The 18,583-nt window shown below is 47.5% G+C and overlaps 1 protein-coding gene across 1 annotated transcript in view; it reads right to left on the reverse strand.

Moving 5' to 3' along the window:
- The window catches only part of Elapor1 (endosome-lysosome associated apoptosis and autophagy regulator 1), a 73,945-nt gene that overhangs the window by 25,853 nt on the left and 29,509 nt on the right, over nt 1–18,583 (reverse strand). The window contains exons 2-7 of the mRNA XM_050120980.1: nt 12,680–12,800; nt 10,753–10,945; nt 3,566–3,713; nt 3,040–3,120; nt 2,469–2,574; nt 2,180–2,329 (exon numbers count right to left, since the gene is read on the reverse strand). Coding sequence (XP_049976937.1) covers nt 2,180–2,329; nt 2,469–2,574; nt 3,040–3,120; nt 3,566–3,713; nt 10,753–10,945; nt 12,680–12,800 — 799 coding nt within the window. The remainder of the gene's footprint in view (nt 1–2,179; nt 2,330–2,468; nt 2,575–3,039; nt 3,121–3,565; nt 3,714–10,752; nt 10,946–12,679; nt 12,801–18,583) is intronic.

Below are 18,583 nucleotides of genomic sequence, written 5' to 3' on the forward strand. Positions count from 1 at the left end.
GGGGGATGTCTATGGAAGGGGGGAGGAGCTATGCAAATGGGCTGTGTACTGGGCTTGGACTTGTTTCTGTAGAAGAAGGGGAAGAAAGAGTCGTGATGAGGAGTCCTAGGGGAAAGAGAAGACCAGACCCCTTCCTCTTCCTTCTTGTTTCATAGCCAATTCTGGAGTTTAGACCTGGTGTCCATCACTGGGCTGCGTAGGCAGAGTGCTCTTTGGTGCTAGTACCTATTTTACAACAGTGTTTTGACATATCCTTACATGACCAGGTCTTGTTTTTCCTTCTCTTAAAAAAAAAAAGATTAAGTTAAAAAAGATGTGTCTTTGTGGGTTGGGATCCTGTATGTGAGCGCAACGCTCAGGAAGACCAGGGGAGTGTAGCAGATTTCCTCAGAGCTGGAATCACAGGCAGTTATGAGCTGCCCCACATGGGTGTCACGGGCTCTGGAAACCTAACTCAGGTCATATGCAGGAGCAGTACCCTCTTTGAACCATTGAGCCATCTCTCCAGCCCCAGGTCCTCTTTCTTCAAATCAGGATGTTTTTGGAGGCTTCTCCCCCCACTTTCCTTTAGAGCATTGAGATTTGTCTCAACAAAACAAAAGAAACAAGAGAAAAAGTCTGCCTTGTGTTCAGTGGATATCACTTCGACTGGCCAAAGATCCCAACTTCTTTCTTCAACCTTTGTTGCCAAATAGTGACAACTGTGGCCTGGTTTGATCACTCCACAAGGTAGGCATGTATTGCAATATCACACTGTACTACCACACATACTGTTGATCCCAAAGACTCAAGGAGAAAGACCAACATCCCATTATCATGGCCAAATTAATTAAAGCAAGCTTTTTAAAATTTGGACACATGGGTTCTCTCTCCCTAAGGCGGGGTTCAAGAAGACAGCATTGGATATGGGCAGGATAATGGTTATAGCTCAGGGGCAGGGGTGTTCAGACGGGGGATTTGGCAGGCAAATAGGCAGAGTTACAGAAGCAGACTATAACAAGGGGGTCATAACAACAGGTGGTCATAATAACCCTTTGATCAAAGGTAGGCTAGCAAGGTGGTCTGATGACTTTTGAAACAAAGATGTGGTTGTCATTTCCTGGATGAGGCAGTACAGAACCATTGTAGTTAAGGTTACAGGTGGGACATAGCCCAGTCTTTGAGAAACAGCAATTTAACCATGAACAGGAATGAACCTAGTTTGCCTTTATTATAAGATGACTTCCAAGTCCAAGATGGAAGCAGGCTGATTCATTGATACATATGTAAATATGTAATTACTACTTACCATCAAAAATAAAAATTGAATAGTAGTTTTTTTTATATAGCTATTAGGCATGGTGACATTTGCCTATAATCTCAATACTTGAGAGGTAAAAGCAGAGGGAGCAGAACTTCAAAGGCAAGCTGGGCCTGGTGGCACACACATTTAATACCTGCACTCAGGAGGTAGATGCAGGAGGTAGGATCTCTGTGTGTTTGAGGTCAGCATGGTCTACAAAGTGAGTGCCAGGCAGCTCCTGTCTCAAAAAAAAAAAAAAAAAAGGAAAAGAAAAAAAGAAGGAAATTCAAAGCTAATCTCTGCTACATACTGAGGTTTGAGGTTAAACCCAGGATGGGCTAAACAGATCCTGTCTTTCATGTGGGACTCCCCTCTGTATTCTGTGATTACCATTAATGAATAAAGAAACTGCTTTGGACCTATAGCAGGGCAGAGCAGAGCTGGAGGGGTGGGGGGAACTAAACTGAATGCTGGGAGAAAGAAGGCAGAGTAGAGAGATGCCATGTAGCCACCAGAGGGGAAAGATGTGAGCTGTCAGGTGGAACCTTGCCGGTAGGCCATGACCCTCGTGGTAAAATATAAAATAATGGAAATGGGTTATTTCTAGGTGTAAGAGCTAGTTAGCAATGCACTTAAGCTATTGGTCAAAGATTATTGCAAATAATAAAGCTTCTGTGTGATTATTTCGGGAGTCTGGGAGGCCAGGAAATGAACAAGTGGCTTCCAACAATGTATCTTAATACCCCTTTCCCTACGAAAGCAAGCAAGCAAACAACAACAACAAACAACAAAGAATTATTGTCTTTAGTAATAGGCCAACAGGATGGGTATCCTGCTTTCCTTTGAGTGTTCACTGGTACCCCCTCCTCCTCTGTATCCTGCTCCCCCAAACATCACCTGAGTATTTGTCAGGATCACATGGATGGCAAGAAGATTCTCCTTTATTGGAGTAAGAGTTGACTGGACAAAGCTTGCAGAAAGAGGAGCCCTGTTTGGAGGCGTATGTGCCAGGCTTGCAGGGGAAACATTCCGAAGTGTAAGCCACCCCTGGGGAGAAAAAAATGGCATAGAAAATCAAGATTGATCCAAGACACCAAGGCCCTGGGGACCAATACCCACCCTCCCCTAGAAGCCAAGAGTCCAGGAAGCCAGCAGCAGACCCCAGATCCGAGCCTGTTCTCTGTACCTGTTATGGCAATGTTTCTCACAAGCACAGGCTTGGACACTTTGGACCACACTGAGAAAGCTGTGGTTCTCCAATAGAGGACATTATTGCCTCTGTTTAGCTCGACCTTAAAAAAAGACATGAGGTAGGTGGTAAAAAAAGACAGGCATTGCTAATTTGCCTCACTGGTCCCTCGCTGAATAAGCAGAGCCTATTCTGACCCTTTCCTTCCTCTTCCTCAGCGTGACCTCTTGAGGCTTTGTCTTTCTAACCCTCTCCCACACTTCTCTGGTCCTCCACACATGGTCCTTGCATCATATATACTACAAGCATCTCTTTATAGGACCAGAGGGATTGACAGTAAGGGAGACTGGCATTCGATCATGCTCTGGCTTTACAGAAAACCCAGCCCCAAAGCTGGAAAGCTCCGGCTCCTGGGATGAAGCCACAGGAGCAAACTGGCCACCCTATGGCCTAATCCATCAACCACGAGGAGAGGACTCCTCCCTCCAGGGGCGCTGGAGCAGAAGCTCCCCTTTAGGGCCCTCGGCCCCTCCTCCGGGATGGTGGGGGCGGCTGGTGTGGTACTCACACTGTGGAATTCCCATCCCTTCTCCGTAGTTTTCATCCACCTGGAGTCATCAGCATTGGGCTGGCACTGGTCATTCTGGACCTGAGGCAGAAGGGGTTTGGGATGAGAGGTTCAGCCTCCTGAGGAGATGAAAACCTCACCCCTGCTTCCTGATCTTTTACAACACTGATCTTGTGGGAGAGGGGCTGCCAGTTTCCAAACCAAGAACAGATAAGTAAGCTACACTCAGCAATGTCTGAACATTGACCCCAGAGAAAGAATTTGCAGTTCAGCCACTTGTATGTCATAACAAGTGTGAAATCCACAGGCTCTGTCCCTCACCATCTGCGTCCTTTGCCTTGTGCCTTTTCTTCTCAGCTCCCCAGGCCTCAGCCCATTTTGCTCACAGCTTTCTCTAGAGTGAAAACCAAAACACTTCCCTAACAAGGCTAGACTTGTGATTGATTCCTATAAACAAATCTGAACCTCAGAGGTTCCTGACCTCTCTGTAAACCCCTGCCTCCCTCTCCCCAGGCTAGGCACTTACAAAAAACTCAAAGATGATGCTGGAGTCTGGGTAGTAGTATTCAAAGTTAACTGTGCCGGACTGCTTTAGGTTGACGGCGTACATCAGAGTGGCTGTGCATTCGTCCGTGTTGGAAGCGATGTAGTCTCCTCGGGGAACCCACTTGGAGCTGGGAAAGAACAGGGACTGAGAGTTACGGCAGCAGCACATCCCACAAGGCTTTGTGCCATGCGTTAGGTTCCATGTTCTCCTGTTAGGGACTCTGGGGATTTTTCAGACTCAGGAGTTCTAGGACAGGCTCCGAAGCAGCACAGAAAAAAACTCTTTCCCGAAAAATAAAAACAAACAAACAAAAAAACAAAACAATAACAACAAAACCAAGTCAGTCGACACTCCAGCCTGGATGGAGGAGGGTGAGGCATTTGAAGCTCTACCCTTAGCTAAGGGGCTACGGGAGGGGGTCATTTTTCTTTATGGGTATAACCTTGGTAAGTCGCCTCTGATCCATTAATAGCATCTCATGCCTGCACATGCCTACAGCTCTAATGAACAAGGTTCCAAAGGGAAAGGGAGGGGCTCAAGGGGTAGTAGGCATGTTTCCTGAAGCTTCTTTGTGACCTGGTCCTCTTCTGGCCACAATTTAATTCTTCACTTCCCTGTCTTCCCGGCTGCCTGGTGGATTCTGAGCGGACAGAAGCCAACCTTGTCTTGCATGATAAAGTCCCTCAGTCTCCTGGTACCAGGGACCTCAGGACAGCAAACAAATAATGTGAGAAAAGGGTAAACTGAGGCAGCCCTACTGCTTCCGTTTTGCCTGAGTCTAGCCCAAGGCTCCCAGCTGCCTAACAAGGGCCTTTAGGAGAATTTTAAGTCAGTGCACAGGGTCTGCCTGTGCCTGCTCAAGCAACATAGCCTTAAAAAACTCAACAGTTGGGTTTTTTTGTTTCATTGTTTTGTTTTGCTTTTTTTTTTCTCTGTGTAGCCTTGACTGCTCTGGAGGAACTCGCTCTGTAGACCAGGAAGGCCTTAAACTCACAGAGATCCGCTTGCCTCTGCCTCCTGAGTGCTGGGATTAAAGGTGTCCGCCACCACTGCCCAGTAACAGTCGGTATTATTGTCAAAATGGAAAGAAACCAAATTCTTCCAAAATGACCCAGCTAACTTAACAGTGTTGATTCTCTTGCCGAAAGAGACATTTAATGCTGATGTACTCCACGGTATCAGCTACAAATAACTCTCGAGGTTTGATGCATAATTAAAAGGAGGCCCTAAGTGGGGTACATCTGCAAAATGCATCACGGTTCCGATGTTTGATAGTGTTGCTCCTGGTGAAGACACTTTATATTCAATAATAACAACATCTTTGGTTGGTTTCTAGTGTCAGAGGCATCGCTCTAGACGCTTCTCCTCGACCCCTCCATCAGGGCTGGGGATCTGAGATTGGATCCGAGGCCTTGAATGTGCTGGAATGCGTACTACCACTGAGTTACACATTCTAAGCCTTCGTTTTCTTCCTAAGCTTATTTTAGGTGGATTTATTCTTATTTTGTGTGTATGGGTGTTTTGCCTGCATGTACCACATGCGTGCCTGGTGCCCACAGAGATCAGAGAGGGCACTGGATTCCCTAGAACTAGAATTACAGATGGTTGTGAGCCACCATGTGGGCACTGAGAATCTAACCAACCCAGTCTTCTGGAAGAGCAGTCATTGCTCTTAAGTACTGAGCCTCCATCTCTCCAGCCCACCTTTGTTTCATTAAGACAAAGATATGCGATGTAGCCCAGGCCTGGAGCTCTCTGTCCTCCTACCCTGACGTTCCAAGTGCCAGAACACCCGGTGTCTTAGTTAAGGATTCCGTTGCTGTGAAGAAACACCATGACCATGGCAACTCTTGTAAAGGGAAACATCTAACTTGAGCTGGTTTACAGTTTCAGTGGTTTAGTTCTTTCTCAGCATGGCAAGAAGTATGTCCGCACGGTGCTGGAGAAGGAGCTGAGAGTTCTATATCCTGATTCGCAGGCAGCGGCAGGAGGCTGCATCCCACACTGGGTATAGCTGGAGCGTAGGAGACCTCAAAGCCCACTCCACAGTGATGCACTCCCTCCAGCCAGGCTACACCTTCACACAATCAAACACATGAGTCTATTGGGGCCATTTCTATTCAAACCAACACACCTGGGCTACAACTTTTACCTATCTATCTATCCATCCATCTATCTATCTATCTATCTATCTATCTATCTATCTATCTATCTATATCTTGTTTAATCACTACTACATTCTTTAAGAATAGACCTATTAGCTGGGCATGGTGGTGCAGGCCTTTAATGCCAGAACTTGGGAGGCAGAGGCAGGCGAATCTCTGAGTTCAAGGCCAGCCTGAACTATAGTGTAAGTTCCAGAACAGATACGGTGACACAGAGAAAACTTGTCTCAAACACCACCACCACCACCAACAACAACAACAACAACAAGGACAGCACTATTTTTAGCACCACCGTTCGTTTGTTTTTGAGACAGTCTCACTGTGTATCTCTGGTCTGCCAGGCACTACTATGGAAACCAGTCAGTCCTTGAACTCACAGAGGTCCACCTGCCTCTGCCTCTTGAGTCCTGTGATTAAAGGTGTGCACCACCGCACCGGGCTTTCTACCATTTTTAAGAAGAGGAGACTGAGTATAAGACTAGACTAACCATAGGCCAGTCAGGTGTGATCTGCCTGCGTTTTTAGTGGTTACTGTGTTTAATGTCGACGTCTACTTTTCTTTCATTCTTGTTGACGGTTACTTGGCTGCTGCTCCTTCCCATCCACTCACACCCAACACCAAACCCCACGCTGTGCTGATGGATGCCAACTTGACAAACATAATACAGAATCACCTGGAAAAGACTCAGTTCTGCCTACATACATATTAGCACACTGTGTGTGCAGTGCCCATGGAAGCCAAAAGATGGCATTGGTTCACTGGGTTACAGACAGTTGTGAGCTCTTGTGTGGGTGCTAGGAACCGAACCCAGGCCCTTTGCAAGGACAGCAAGTGCTCTTAACCACTGAGCCACCTCTCCAGCTCCAAGTTTTCATGAGGAAGTGTCTAGATCAGGTTGATCCTCGGGCATGTCTGTGGGGATGACTGTTTATTAATGTAGGAGGACCAGATCATCATGAGCAGCGCTGCTCCCTAGGCGGTGGCCCTGCGCTGTGAAAGAGAGCCAAAACCTAGCGAAGCGTGAGCAAGCATGTGTTTGCTTCTCGCTGTTCTTGGCTGTGAAAGTGGCAAGACTAGCTGTTTCAAGTTCCTATCACCTTGCTTCTCAGTGACAGACAGTAGCCTGGAGCTGGGAGTAGAAATAAACACGTCTCCCCCGACCAAGTTGCCTTCTTTCGAGGCATTTTTAACACAACAACAGAATTGAACTAGATTAAACTCTGATTCCCTCTAGGGACCTCAGTGTCTGCCGGCAGACTGTTTCCCAAGCTCTGGTCCTAGGACCTACACCCAGGATCCATGAATGACTCTTAAAACCTTGGGGATCCTAACAAACATGGAGACTGTACAGTTTGCCCTCTTCCCCATAGTTAGTTCTGTGTCACTTTTGTGGAAAATGATGTGTTAGATGCTGGAGACACGGCCGGCTGGTGCTCTCCTGCTTAGGGCTTCTATTCTGTTCCTAGTTGAGGGAACAGAAACTTAACTAATACAATTAATCACATAGGAATACTGTGCTGAGCATGGTAACAAGAATGACAAGGTGCCAGGGCAGGCGCCAAAGCTACAGAAAAACCTTGTCTCGAAAAACAAACAAAACAACAACAACAGCCGGGCGATGGTGGCGCACGCCTTTAATCCCAGCACTCGGGAGGCAGAGGCAGGAGGATCTCTGTGAGTTCGAGACCAGCCTGGTCTACAGAGCTAGTTCCAGGACAGGCTCAAAAGCCACAGAGAAACCCTGTCTCGAAAAAAAAAAAAAAAAAAAAAACAACAAATGACAAGGTGACACCAGAGTCTGTTTTAGGAGACTCCTGGTGCAGGGATGGTTTCTTTGAGGACTTGACTTTTACTCTGAGAAGTGAGAGCCAAGTAAGAGCCAGGGACAGGCCTGTGGAAGGGCTCCTCTAAGGTTTTGGGAGGAAAAGCATCCGGCCAGCTGGTGTGGCTGCGGCATGGCAGCAGCAGGGGAGATGTTTGGGAGACGCAGGCAAAATGGGCAGAGGACAGAGGAGAACAGCAGCCTCCTCGGGCTATGGGAAAGGACTGGATCTCATCCCAAGAGCAGTTCCGAGCAAGAAACCCTTGTGTTTAGATGAGTATTCATCCTGCTGGCTGCTGGGTGGAGTCACAACCATGGCCTGGAGGAGGCAGAAGAGCAGCTGGGAGGTTGCAAGGTGGACCAGGCAGAGGGTGCTGGTCCAGCTGAACAGGAAGTAACGGGACAGCATACCGAAAAGCCAGAGCCAGGTTCGTACTATCAGCTCAATTGCTGACTTTAAAAATCTCTCCAGATGGCCATTTCTACTGAGGAGAAATCCCCTCTCCCTCCTAGGGTTGTCTCTGGGTGCCTTAAGATCCAGGCTCCGTGGTGGTCTGTGCCTTGAAAACAGGAGCTGTTATTAACCTACGCACATCCTGCCTCACTGAGAGATAATGATTTCCACTGCTCTCACTGTGGTCCCCAGGGAGGAGAAACCTTTCCTCTTCCAGGGTTGGGAAGTGATGGAGCGGATAGATGGATGATCCGCATCTTGTCCAGTCCTGGCCAAACGACAGGACGGGCGCCAGATCGTTTTAACCCACACAGTCCCTCCTTTCTCGCTTGCATCTTTTCTAGCTCTATATCTGCCCCCACCAAGCTATCGCGATAGTGATTATGATATGTAAACTTGAACTCTAATGTTACAATTGGATGACTTGCTGGGCATGGTGGCACACGCCTTTAATCCTAGCTCTTGGGAGGGAGGCAGAGGCAGGTGGATCACTGTGAGTTTCCAGGCCCACCTGGTCTTCATAATGAGTTCCAGGCCAGTCAAGGTTTTAGAGAGACACTTTCTCAATAAAAACAAACAAATAAATAAAATGCAATTGGATGATTAAATGTCTACGGTGTGGTTCAAACACTGGTCCCCCTGAGAGATTTAAGCACAGGAATGGGAGTTAGCATGGGTGAGGCCCCAGGTTCAACTCCCCAGGTTCAGCAGCACAAAAACAAACTTTGAAAAGAGAAATTCAAGTGTAACACAATTCTTTGGTCCTTTTAGTGCATTTATGTAGCGATATTTTGCTTTTATGTTTTAACAAATAAAGCTTGCCTGAAGATCAGAGTGCAGAGCTAAGCCACTAGAGACCAGGGAGTGGAGGAACACACCTTTAATCCCAGGACTCTGGGGACAGATGCAGAGGCATCTCTGTTAGTTCAACACCACCCTGGACTACGTGAGACTGAATCTGTCTAAAAGAGAAACAGAGCTCACACAAAGGTGATCCCAGCACTTGGGGTCATGTGTCTTTAATCCCAGCACTAGGGAGGTGGAGACAGGAGTGATATGGCTGGGCAGAGAGAGGAATATAAGGCAGGAGGAGACAGGAATTGTGCAGTCTGAGGTTTGGTGGAGACAGACGCAGTCTGGAGATGCAGTCTGAGGACAGGATTGCCCCTTCGGGCTGAGCATTGATAGAGTTCTTTTACAGACCTCTCTGGTGGCTGGCTGCTCTGCTTCTCGTATCTCCAGCATTAACCCCTATATCTGACCCTGGGTTTTTATTATTAAGACCAATTAGAATTCATGCTACGCATTTACTTGCTTCGGTATAAAGAGAGCATTTGTTTTCCTGACACACATATTGCCAGAACTGCTTTATGTAACTTTTCATCCTAATGGTTTCCTCCCTGGAACCCACGGCCACCTGGCACACAGTCATGTGATGTGAAGGCAGCAGTGTGGAGCGGGAGAAACTTGGGACTGTGTCTGCCATCAGTCCCGCCAGTTTCGAGCTAGGAAATTAAGATGGAATGCTTAACCTCACTGGGCCTCCAGCTTTTCACTGCAGAATGGAAGTCACAACGCCAGTTTCCCTGGGCTCCTGAGTAGGTTCAAGAAAAACCTTCTATGTAGGACATCTAGCACAGGGCCGAGTCCCTAAAGGGCACATCTGGAATACATACTCAGCCTGTCTAGCCCTGACTCCCGTGGGGAGGGGGCACTGAGCTTTTCAATGACTGGCAAAGGTCTCCTTCTGAGCTGGGGATTCCTAGCTACTGGGATGTGGTGGGTCAAATGAGACTGGCCACAACAGACTCGAATCATTGAATCCTTGGTCCCTAGTTGGTGGAACTGTCTGAGAAGGATTGGGCGGTGTGGCCTTGTTGGGAGGGTTTCAAAAGCCCATAGAGGCCCAGTCTCGCGCTTGTGGATTAGATGTAAGATCTCAGCTACAGCTCCAGGGCCACGCTTTCCTGCCTGCTGCGTGGGCTCACCCTCTGAAACTGGAAGCCAGCTCCCAATTAAAGGCTTTCTTTTATAGGTTGCCTTGGTCATGGTGTCTCCTCACAGCAATAGAACAGTGACTAAGACATGGGTCTGAAGGGTGTTAGAGAATCTCATTCATGATCCCTCCAAATCCACAACATGTCATACACAGCCAGTTTTAGACGTTTGGCACCAAAGCCGGCAAGACAACCAATGCTTCGTACGTTGTCTTCCAATCCGGTTCATGAAGTTTATTTACTGACTCAAGATTCCACAAAGAAAATCCAATTGGCTTTTGTTTTAAACCTGCTGGTCCATTATACACTTGTTGTTCCTCATCCACCTGCCTCTATTTCTTTTTTTTTTTAAATATTTACTTATTTATTTATTTATTATGTATTCAATATTCTGTGTGTATGTCTGCAGACCAGAAGAGGGCACCAGACCTCATTACAGATGGTTGTGAGCCACCATGTGGTTGCCGGGAATTGAACTCAAGACCTTTGGAAGAGCAGGCAGTGCTCTTAACCATTGAGCCATCTCTCCAGCCCCTGCCTCTATTTCTTTAGGTGTGTCTCTCACAGATGTCAGTGGTAAGCTTAGGTTAGAATGGGTCCCCCCTCCCGCGTCCACCCCCAGGGAGTGTGGTGTCCTCCTATCTGCCTCAGGAGCAGCACACAACAGTGCCCAGGATGCCCTGCAGCCCCTTCCCCAGGAGACTTGGGTGCTCGCTCCCAGACTCACGAAGTGCAGTTCTCCGTGGACTCAGTGATGGTGTCATCGACTTCCAGGTTGGCCGAGAGGCTGGCAAAGCCATGAGGCAGCTCATCCCACTCATCAAAACGGATGCCAGTGCCGAGGGAGTAGCGGCCCTCTGCGCAGGGCTTGCAGGACTGGTCCTTCATATCCAAAAACTCTCCGGCATCGCAAGAGAAAGCTGGAAAGTAGGGCAGGGACAAGGGAGGGGTGCTGAGGTCACTGTGGTCTCGGGAGGAGGGATGGGGCTGGAGGCAAGCTAGAGCCGGGACCACTGAAACCTAGGGCTAAGGGACATCTTGTGTGATGGTATTTATATGGAAAGACCACACGAGTAAAGTCATAGAGACATAAGGCAAATTTGTGGTTACCATGGAAACTGAGAGACTGTTGCTAAGAACTTTCTTTTTGGTCTCTAAATGCCCCAAAATGTGAGTGGTTAAGAGTTGCCGGGAACAGCTGGGCAGTGGTGGCGCACGCCTTTAATCCTAGCACTTGAGAGGCAGAGGTAGGTGGATCTCTGAGTTCTAAGACAGTCAGAGAAATCCTGTCTCAAAAAACAAAACAAAACAAAGGGTTGCTACAAAGATTCTAGCGGCCCTGAAATTTGCCAGATAAAGGGTGGGATTTATGGTCAGTAAGAGGAGGTATTGTTGTAAGTTGAAGATCAGCCTTGTCCGCATAGCAAGTTCTAGGCCAGCCAAGGCTACTCAGAGGGCCTTTCTCAATTAAGAAAAATAAAACAACCTAGCCAAAGTAGTTGCGTCTCAATAAAGCCGACATTTTAAAAAAGAAAAAAGTATTTTAAAGTCAGGCAAGGTGGTGACTCACCAGCAATCCTACCACTTGGGAAGGGAAGATAGGAGTTCAAGGTCAGCCTCATTTATATGAGACCTGTGGAAAGAAAGAAGAAAGGAAGGAATGGAAGGGAGGGAGGGGGAGGAAGGGAGGGAGGGAGGGAGGGAGGGAGGAAGGAAGGAAGGAAGGAAGGAAGGAAGGAAGGAAGGACGGACGAGATACTGGGCTAAACTGAGGTGGGAATTGAAAGTCCTTTATCTCCTTTGCAACTTTTTCAATGATCTCTCATCTCTAGTTCCTGGAATTTATTGTTATGCCCTTTGCATTCCTAGAAGAACAGGACACAGGGGATAGAAAGCTGTGAGGACTGAGTCACAGAGTTGGGATGGGAGCTGCAGTCACCACCCTTCTGGTCACACTGCAAGGTTCTTGCTCCCTGAAGTGATGCCCAGTGTGTTTAAAAAAAAAAAAAAAAAAAAAAAAAAAGGTATCTGCACAAGCTCGTTTCTTTGGCTTTTCAAAAACAAAAGCAAATTGCAATATTCCCTAAAGACTGCTGAGGCTGGTAGGTATAGATCAGAGAGAAATGCACAGGCAGAAAAGAAAAATGAAGGGTGTGTGTGTGTGTGTGTGTGTGTGTGTGTGTGCGTGTGTATGAGTGAGTGGCAGGCATATAGAATTGTTTATATTGTACTCACTGGATCTAAATTGAAAAATAAAAGCAAATTCAGATACTCAGGTTGAATCTATTAAATAACATTTCTTTCTTTTTGTTCTTTTGTTTTGTGTTTTTTTTTTTTTTGATAGGGTTTTTTTTTTTTATGTTTTTTTTTTTTTTTTTTGAGACATGGTCTCTCTCTATAGTCCTGGCTGTCCTGGAGCTCACTATGTAGACCAGGCTGGCCTCTAACTCACAGAGGTCCACCTGCCTCTACCTCCTAAGAGCTGGGCTTAAAGGCCTTTGCCACCACACCTGGCGAAATAAAATTTCTGCACCGCGTTCCAGAAGGGGTGGCGGTGGACGAAAGATCTGGCATCTGTCCCCTTAAGAACACCCTGGCATGGAAGGCTAGGGGCTAAGGATAGGGGAGACCCTGGGACAGGGAAGGCTGCTTACAGCACTCGGTGCCCTTGACGGGGTCGGGGAGGCTGGTGCACAGGCCCGGGGTGTGTGGCACGGCGACCCTCCACCTGGAACCCGTGCTGTCGCAGGCGGTGTATTCATAGTGGTACTCTGACTGCAAGGGAGACAGGAGCAGGCAGAAGGTCCATCATCAGTGCTTAGTCATCGACAGTTCCTGCCCGCTGTGGGGGCTACCAACACCCTTCATTACTGTAACAGCCCAAGGCTCCTGGCAAGTCATCATGGTACCCAAAGATTAAAAAGCCCCTAGGAGAACTACAATAATTTGAATCATTTTCCCCACACCTGGCTGTGGTTTAGTCCCTTAGAAGTACGTTTGTATGAGATTCTCTTTGCTGCTGTGTATATATTACATCCTGTGGAGGGGAGGCATAACTAAAAGAACAGACTAAGGCTGGCCATGTAACCCAGCTCGGGGAGTGCTTTGTATAGCACGCTCAAAGCCCTCAGTTTGAGGGTTACAAGTTCAAGGTCAGCCCCGGCTATGCAAGACTGTCCAAAAAACAAAACAGACAACAACAAACTGCCAAAAATAGGCCTTTTTCTTGCCCAGACAGAAGAATTTGAGGACAAGAACATTCTAAATGGAGAGGCTGGCCCATCAAAAAGCAAATGAGCCAAAAAAAAAAAAAAAAAAAAAAGCGATCATGACACAAAGCTTTATTTCTAGCTCTCCTTCTGCTCGAAAGATCAAAAGGAGTCTGAAAACTCGTATTGCATGGTATAAATATCATCTTGAGCCCAGCAGGTGATGTGCTGCCGTCTCTCTCTCTCTCTCTCTCTCTCTCTCTCTCTCTCTCTCACACACACACACACACACACAGACACAGATACACCACGCACACACACATATACACACATACACACACATGTACACACACATGCACACACACACACACACGTGCACACACAGACACACATACACATATGTGCATATACACACACACACATGTCCACACTTGCTGTCCAGCCGCAAGTGGAACCCGGAAACAGAAGCACGGCCCACAAACCAAGCATGTAGTCCAACAACAAGAAGCCCTACTTGAGCGAGGAGACATAGCTGATGTGGCGAGCAGGAGCTCAGTACTCAGTGCTCGGTTCTGGTCCTTCAAGCCTTCCTTTGAGCCACAGAACTGATTGCTTTTGTTCTGAGAAGTGTTTCGCGGTCCTGTTTGTTTTTGTTCTGCCAAGTATTTCATGGTCCAAGCTTATGACTGATTGTTACTGTATCTAGAACCAAAGCAGAATGAATGTCCCTCTTGCAGCCACACTGAAGCATGATCCGACAGCATGCAAGGAGCTGGGGCTGACCATGAGACAGGCTGAAGTCTGCTAATCGAGCCTATCAGGGATTTACTTTGGTAAAACGCACACTGTGCTATCTATCCTGAGATGTGTGACTTTCCCAAGCATTGAGACGGCGAGGAAGCCCCGTGTCGTATCTCAACTGTCTCAGAAGTATCAGTGTCTCAGGGTTGCTGGAATATGGTGAACTCAGTGCGTCCAGTCCTGGACTCCAGAAACTTAGTAGGAAGAAAGAACGATTGTAGCCTACGTCTTTTTTTTTCTTCCTTTGTAAATATTTGCCAAATACATTTTGTCAGCCCAGCACACACAAGTCCAAGCTGGACCAGCAGGACTTGGGTGGTAACCTGAACTCAACACTTCCGGAAGAAGACGCAGACCAGAAGGTCAGTGAATTGTAACCTTGGTATTTGTTTTCTCTGTTTGTTTGGGGTAGGGTCTCACACTGCCCAGGCTGGGTTTGGAACTGTGTGTGTGTGTGTGTGTGTGTGTGTGGAGTTTACTTTTGTCTGTATGAGAGCTCTGCTTGTCTGTCTGTCTGTTCACCACGCACATGCCTCATACCCATAGAGTCCAGAAGGCACCAGGTCTTCTGGAACCAGCCTTACAGATGGGTGTGAGCCTGAGAATTGAACCTGGGTCCTCTGACAGAGCAGCAAGTGCTCTTAACTGCTGAACCATCTCTCCTGCTCTGAACTTTCTTTTTAAAAATTACACTGATTTGTTGTGTGCATGTATGTGTGTGTGCGTGAGCAGGTGCATGTGCTATGGGGTACATGTGGAGGTCAGAGGACAACTTGAAAAATTCAAGTTCTATTCTTCCTTGTCTGTCTTAGTTGGGGTTACAATTAGTGCCGTAAAACACCGTGACCCAAGCAGCTTGGGGAGGAAAGGGCTTATTTGGCACACACTTCTCTGTCACAGTTCATCACTGAAGAAGTCAGGACAGGAACTCAAAAATGGCCGGAACCGGGAGGCAGGAGCTGATGTTGATGCCCTGGAGGGGTGCTGCTTACTGGCTTGCTCACCATGATTTGGTCAGCCTGCTTTCTTATGGAATCCAGGACCACCAGCCCAGGGTGGGACCAGTCGCTAATCAAGAAAATGCCCTACAGGCTTGCCTACAACCTGATCTTACGGAGGCGTTTTCCTAATTGAGATTCCCTCCTCTCGTAGGACTTTAGCTTGTGCCAAGCTGACATGAAACTACGCAGCACAGGGTCCCAGGGATCAAACTCAGGTCGTCAGGCTCGGCAGCAGGTGCCACCTGGTGGCCCTACCCTTGGATTCTTTGCATAGCCAAAGATATCCACAAATTCCCGGATCTCCTTGCCTTCACCTCTCAGATGTTGAGATTTACAGATGTGCACCTCACCCGTCTTCTGGAGCTGAATTTTACACCAGCATGTATGGCTTTGGATTTTAATGTCAGTTTCACCAAGGAGAGAAAGCCCGTCAGGATGGTGAGGTTTTTGTGCCCGAGGTTACTATCTCTCTCTGGGCCTCCTTTTCTTCATGGTTTTAGCTGTTTCCTTGTCTCAGAGATAAATATCCTGTCATTGGGGGTGGGGGGGTGTAAATAGGCCAGCTAAACATAACGTGATTTTAGTTCTAAAAAGGATACTTTCAAAGGGTCTTGTTCCAAGAAAAAGGGTTAAGGGAAACCCACAGTATGCATATTCAATAGAGATTTGGCAGCGCGAGGCAGAAGGGGTTCTATCTGTGAACCCGCTGGTCCTGGCTGTTTGTGTAGCCGGCACAGTTCCCATCTCATTTGAGCTTCATAGCTCCCTAGGAGGCAGACAGACGCTGTTTTCTTCATTGTCAAGTTGACTGTCTGTGGGCTGAAATGGCTAGCTTGTCCAAGGTCACACAACCTGTAAGTCACAACCTGAGCTGGAACTCAGACTGTCCCAGAAGGAATCCTCTCCCACTTTTATAGGCTTGATAAAACATAAACACACACGGGGCCAAATTTCACAGCCAAGCCTAAAAGTTAAATATGATGTCATCAGTCATCCACGGAAGCCAGGCTAGGTTCGTTTCTGAGGCCCGAGAGCTGGTGTTAAAGTAGCGCATCTACTTAAACAGATCATTTTAATTCACTCTAATTGCGTTTGACCTTCTGAAAGCGCATGACGCCAAATCCGTCCCTTTGCACGGGCTTTCATTTGCTCTCTCCAGGTGCTGGGAAGCTAAGAGAATTTCTGGGAGAATGGCAGTTCTGAGTCTTCAAAAATTTCCCTTTTAATATGTGTTAATTTTTTTCATGCCATTCGCAGGGAGAGTCGCAGCGTCCAGAGACAGCAGCCCTGCTGCAGCGTCCGGAGTAGGCAGCTCTGCTGCAGCTTTGCAGACTGAACTGCGCTTTAAGATCACGTGGTGAAAGAGGAGCTAGAGCAGGGAGTACCTGGTGTGTGTCCTCGTCCTGCTCAGTGTCCTGTGGGTACATCAGCTCCCCGCGGTGTTAGTGACTTTTCTCATTGTTTTGGCCAAACAGCCGGAGGAGAAGCAATTTAAGGGTGCAAGAGCTGATTTGGGGGCTGGAGAGATGGCTCAGTGGTTACGAGCACTGTCTGCTCTTCCAGAGGTCCTGAGTTCAATTCCCAGCAACCACATGATGGCTCACAACCATCTGTAATGAGATCTGGCGCTTTCCTCTGGCATGCGGGCATACATGGAGGCAGAATGTTGTATACATAATAAATAAATCTTTAAAAAAAAAAAAAAGAGCTGATTTGGGTTTGTGTCCGGGGTTATGTAGTCCACTGGGGCGGGGCAGATGTGGCAGTGGGGAAGTGAGATGGTTTGCTCCCATTTCAGTGGGCCAGAAAGTGGAGGAAAGGGAATGCCACCCCTCGTCTGGGTTGGTTTCTCCTTTCCCTTATTCGGTCAAGGACCCCAGACCATGGACTGATGATGTCACATTCCGCGTGGGTGCTCCCTTCAGCTCATCCTCGCTAGATGTTTCTTCACAGACACACCATTCGATGGTGTGCCTCGCTAATGTCCTGGGCATTTCTTTTTAGATTTTTAAAATATTATGTGCATAACTGTTTTGTCTCCTTGCATGTCTGCACCACATGCAAGCCTATGCCCAAAGAAGTGAGACAAAGACCTCAGTTCCCCTGGGACTGCAGTTCATGTGGGGACTGGGAATTGTCCCGGACTCCTGGGAGAGCACAAGAGCTTTTTTTTTTTTTTTTCAAGACAGCGTTTCTCTGTATTTGGAGCCTGTCCTGGAACTAGCTCTTGTAGACCAGGCTGGTCTAAACTTCAGTGTCAGATATGACAGGGATTGGTTATTCCCTGTTCTTTGAGAATGAATGAAAGCATTTAGAAATGAGGGTGGGGACCTTTAATCAATCCATGCCTCATCCCCCCACCACCCAGCCAAGTAATGCTCCTGGGCCCTCAAAAAAGAAGAGAGGAGACCCTTCAAGCCGGAATCCATGTTGCCTAACTGTCATGTTGGACTGTCTGTTGGGTTGTACTGATCTCCAGCTTTAGAATTTCGTCACATAACATCTTTAGGCCTTGTCCAGGTATCAGATGCATTGACAGAAGAAAACATTGGCAGGTCAGGATGGTATTTGGACGGGAATCTGTCCTCCCTGAGCTAGAGATGCCACTCAGTTGGTAACAGTTTTTGCTCTGGGATCCATCCCCAGCACAGCGTATACTGAGTGTGGTGATAAAAGTCTGTAATTCCAGAACTTGGGATGCAGAGACGGAAGGAGCATAAATTCAAGGTCATCCTCAGCTACGTAGGGAATCTGAGGCTAACCTTAGCTACACGAGACTCTAATGCAAACTAAGAAAATCGGAAACCCGTTCTTTCCATCTTCCCCTTTTCCTTCTCTCTCTCCTTTCACAAGGATCATTAAGTTGGCACATGATGTTTCAGAGACTGTTGGCGATCTACAGATTGCATCCTTGCGTGGTTGACATCCACCGTGGGAGCTAGGGAAGTAGATGCTGAAGAGCTGGTGACAGAAAGGTACGGCCCACAGTGCAGGCAGTGGGGGGCCCATAAGAGATCTGGCCTCTTTGGGCTGCCTTAAGTAAGAGGTAATCCTACTACCCCACTGCTGTTTCAGGACGCTCAGCTTCTCTAAGCTTCAATTGCTTCATGGGAAAACATGGAGAAATGACCTGGCGGGTAATAGCACTAGCTGCTCTTCCACAGGATCTGGGGTGTGATCCCCAGCACCCAGATGCAGCTTGCAGCCATCGTAACTCCAGCTCTAGAGGCTCAGGGCCCTTGCTCTGGTCTCTCCAGGCATCAGGCATAAACGTGGCACAAAACACCCATGCACATAAATGAACTAATGGCTAAGATGGCAAGTTTGGTTATGTGTAAAACTAAATGATTACACTGCTTTAAAATTACGTTAAATAATTAACTTATTTGTGTGTCCAGTGTGCACACGTTAGAGGTCAGAGGACGACTTTCCTACCACCGCGTGGGTCCCAGGGATTGAACTCACGTCCTCGGGTTTGGCTGAAGGTACCTTTACCTGCTGAGCCAATGCACCAACCCTGTGCTGTAATTACAGTGGGAACAAATGT

The sequence above is a fragment of the Alexandromys fortis genome, unplaced genomic scaffold, assembly GCF_014885135.2.
Source record: "Alexandromys fortis isolate MF-2015 unplaced genomic scaffold, M_Fortis_MF-2015_v1.1 scaffold_176, whole genome shotgun sequence".
NCBI lineage: Eukaryota > Metazoa > Chordata > Mammalia > Rodentia > Cricetidae > Alexandromys > Alexandromys fortis.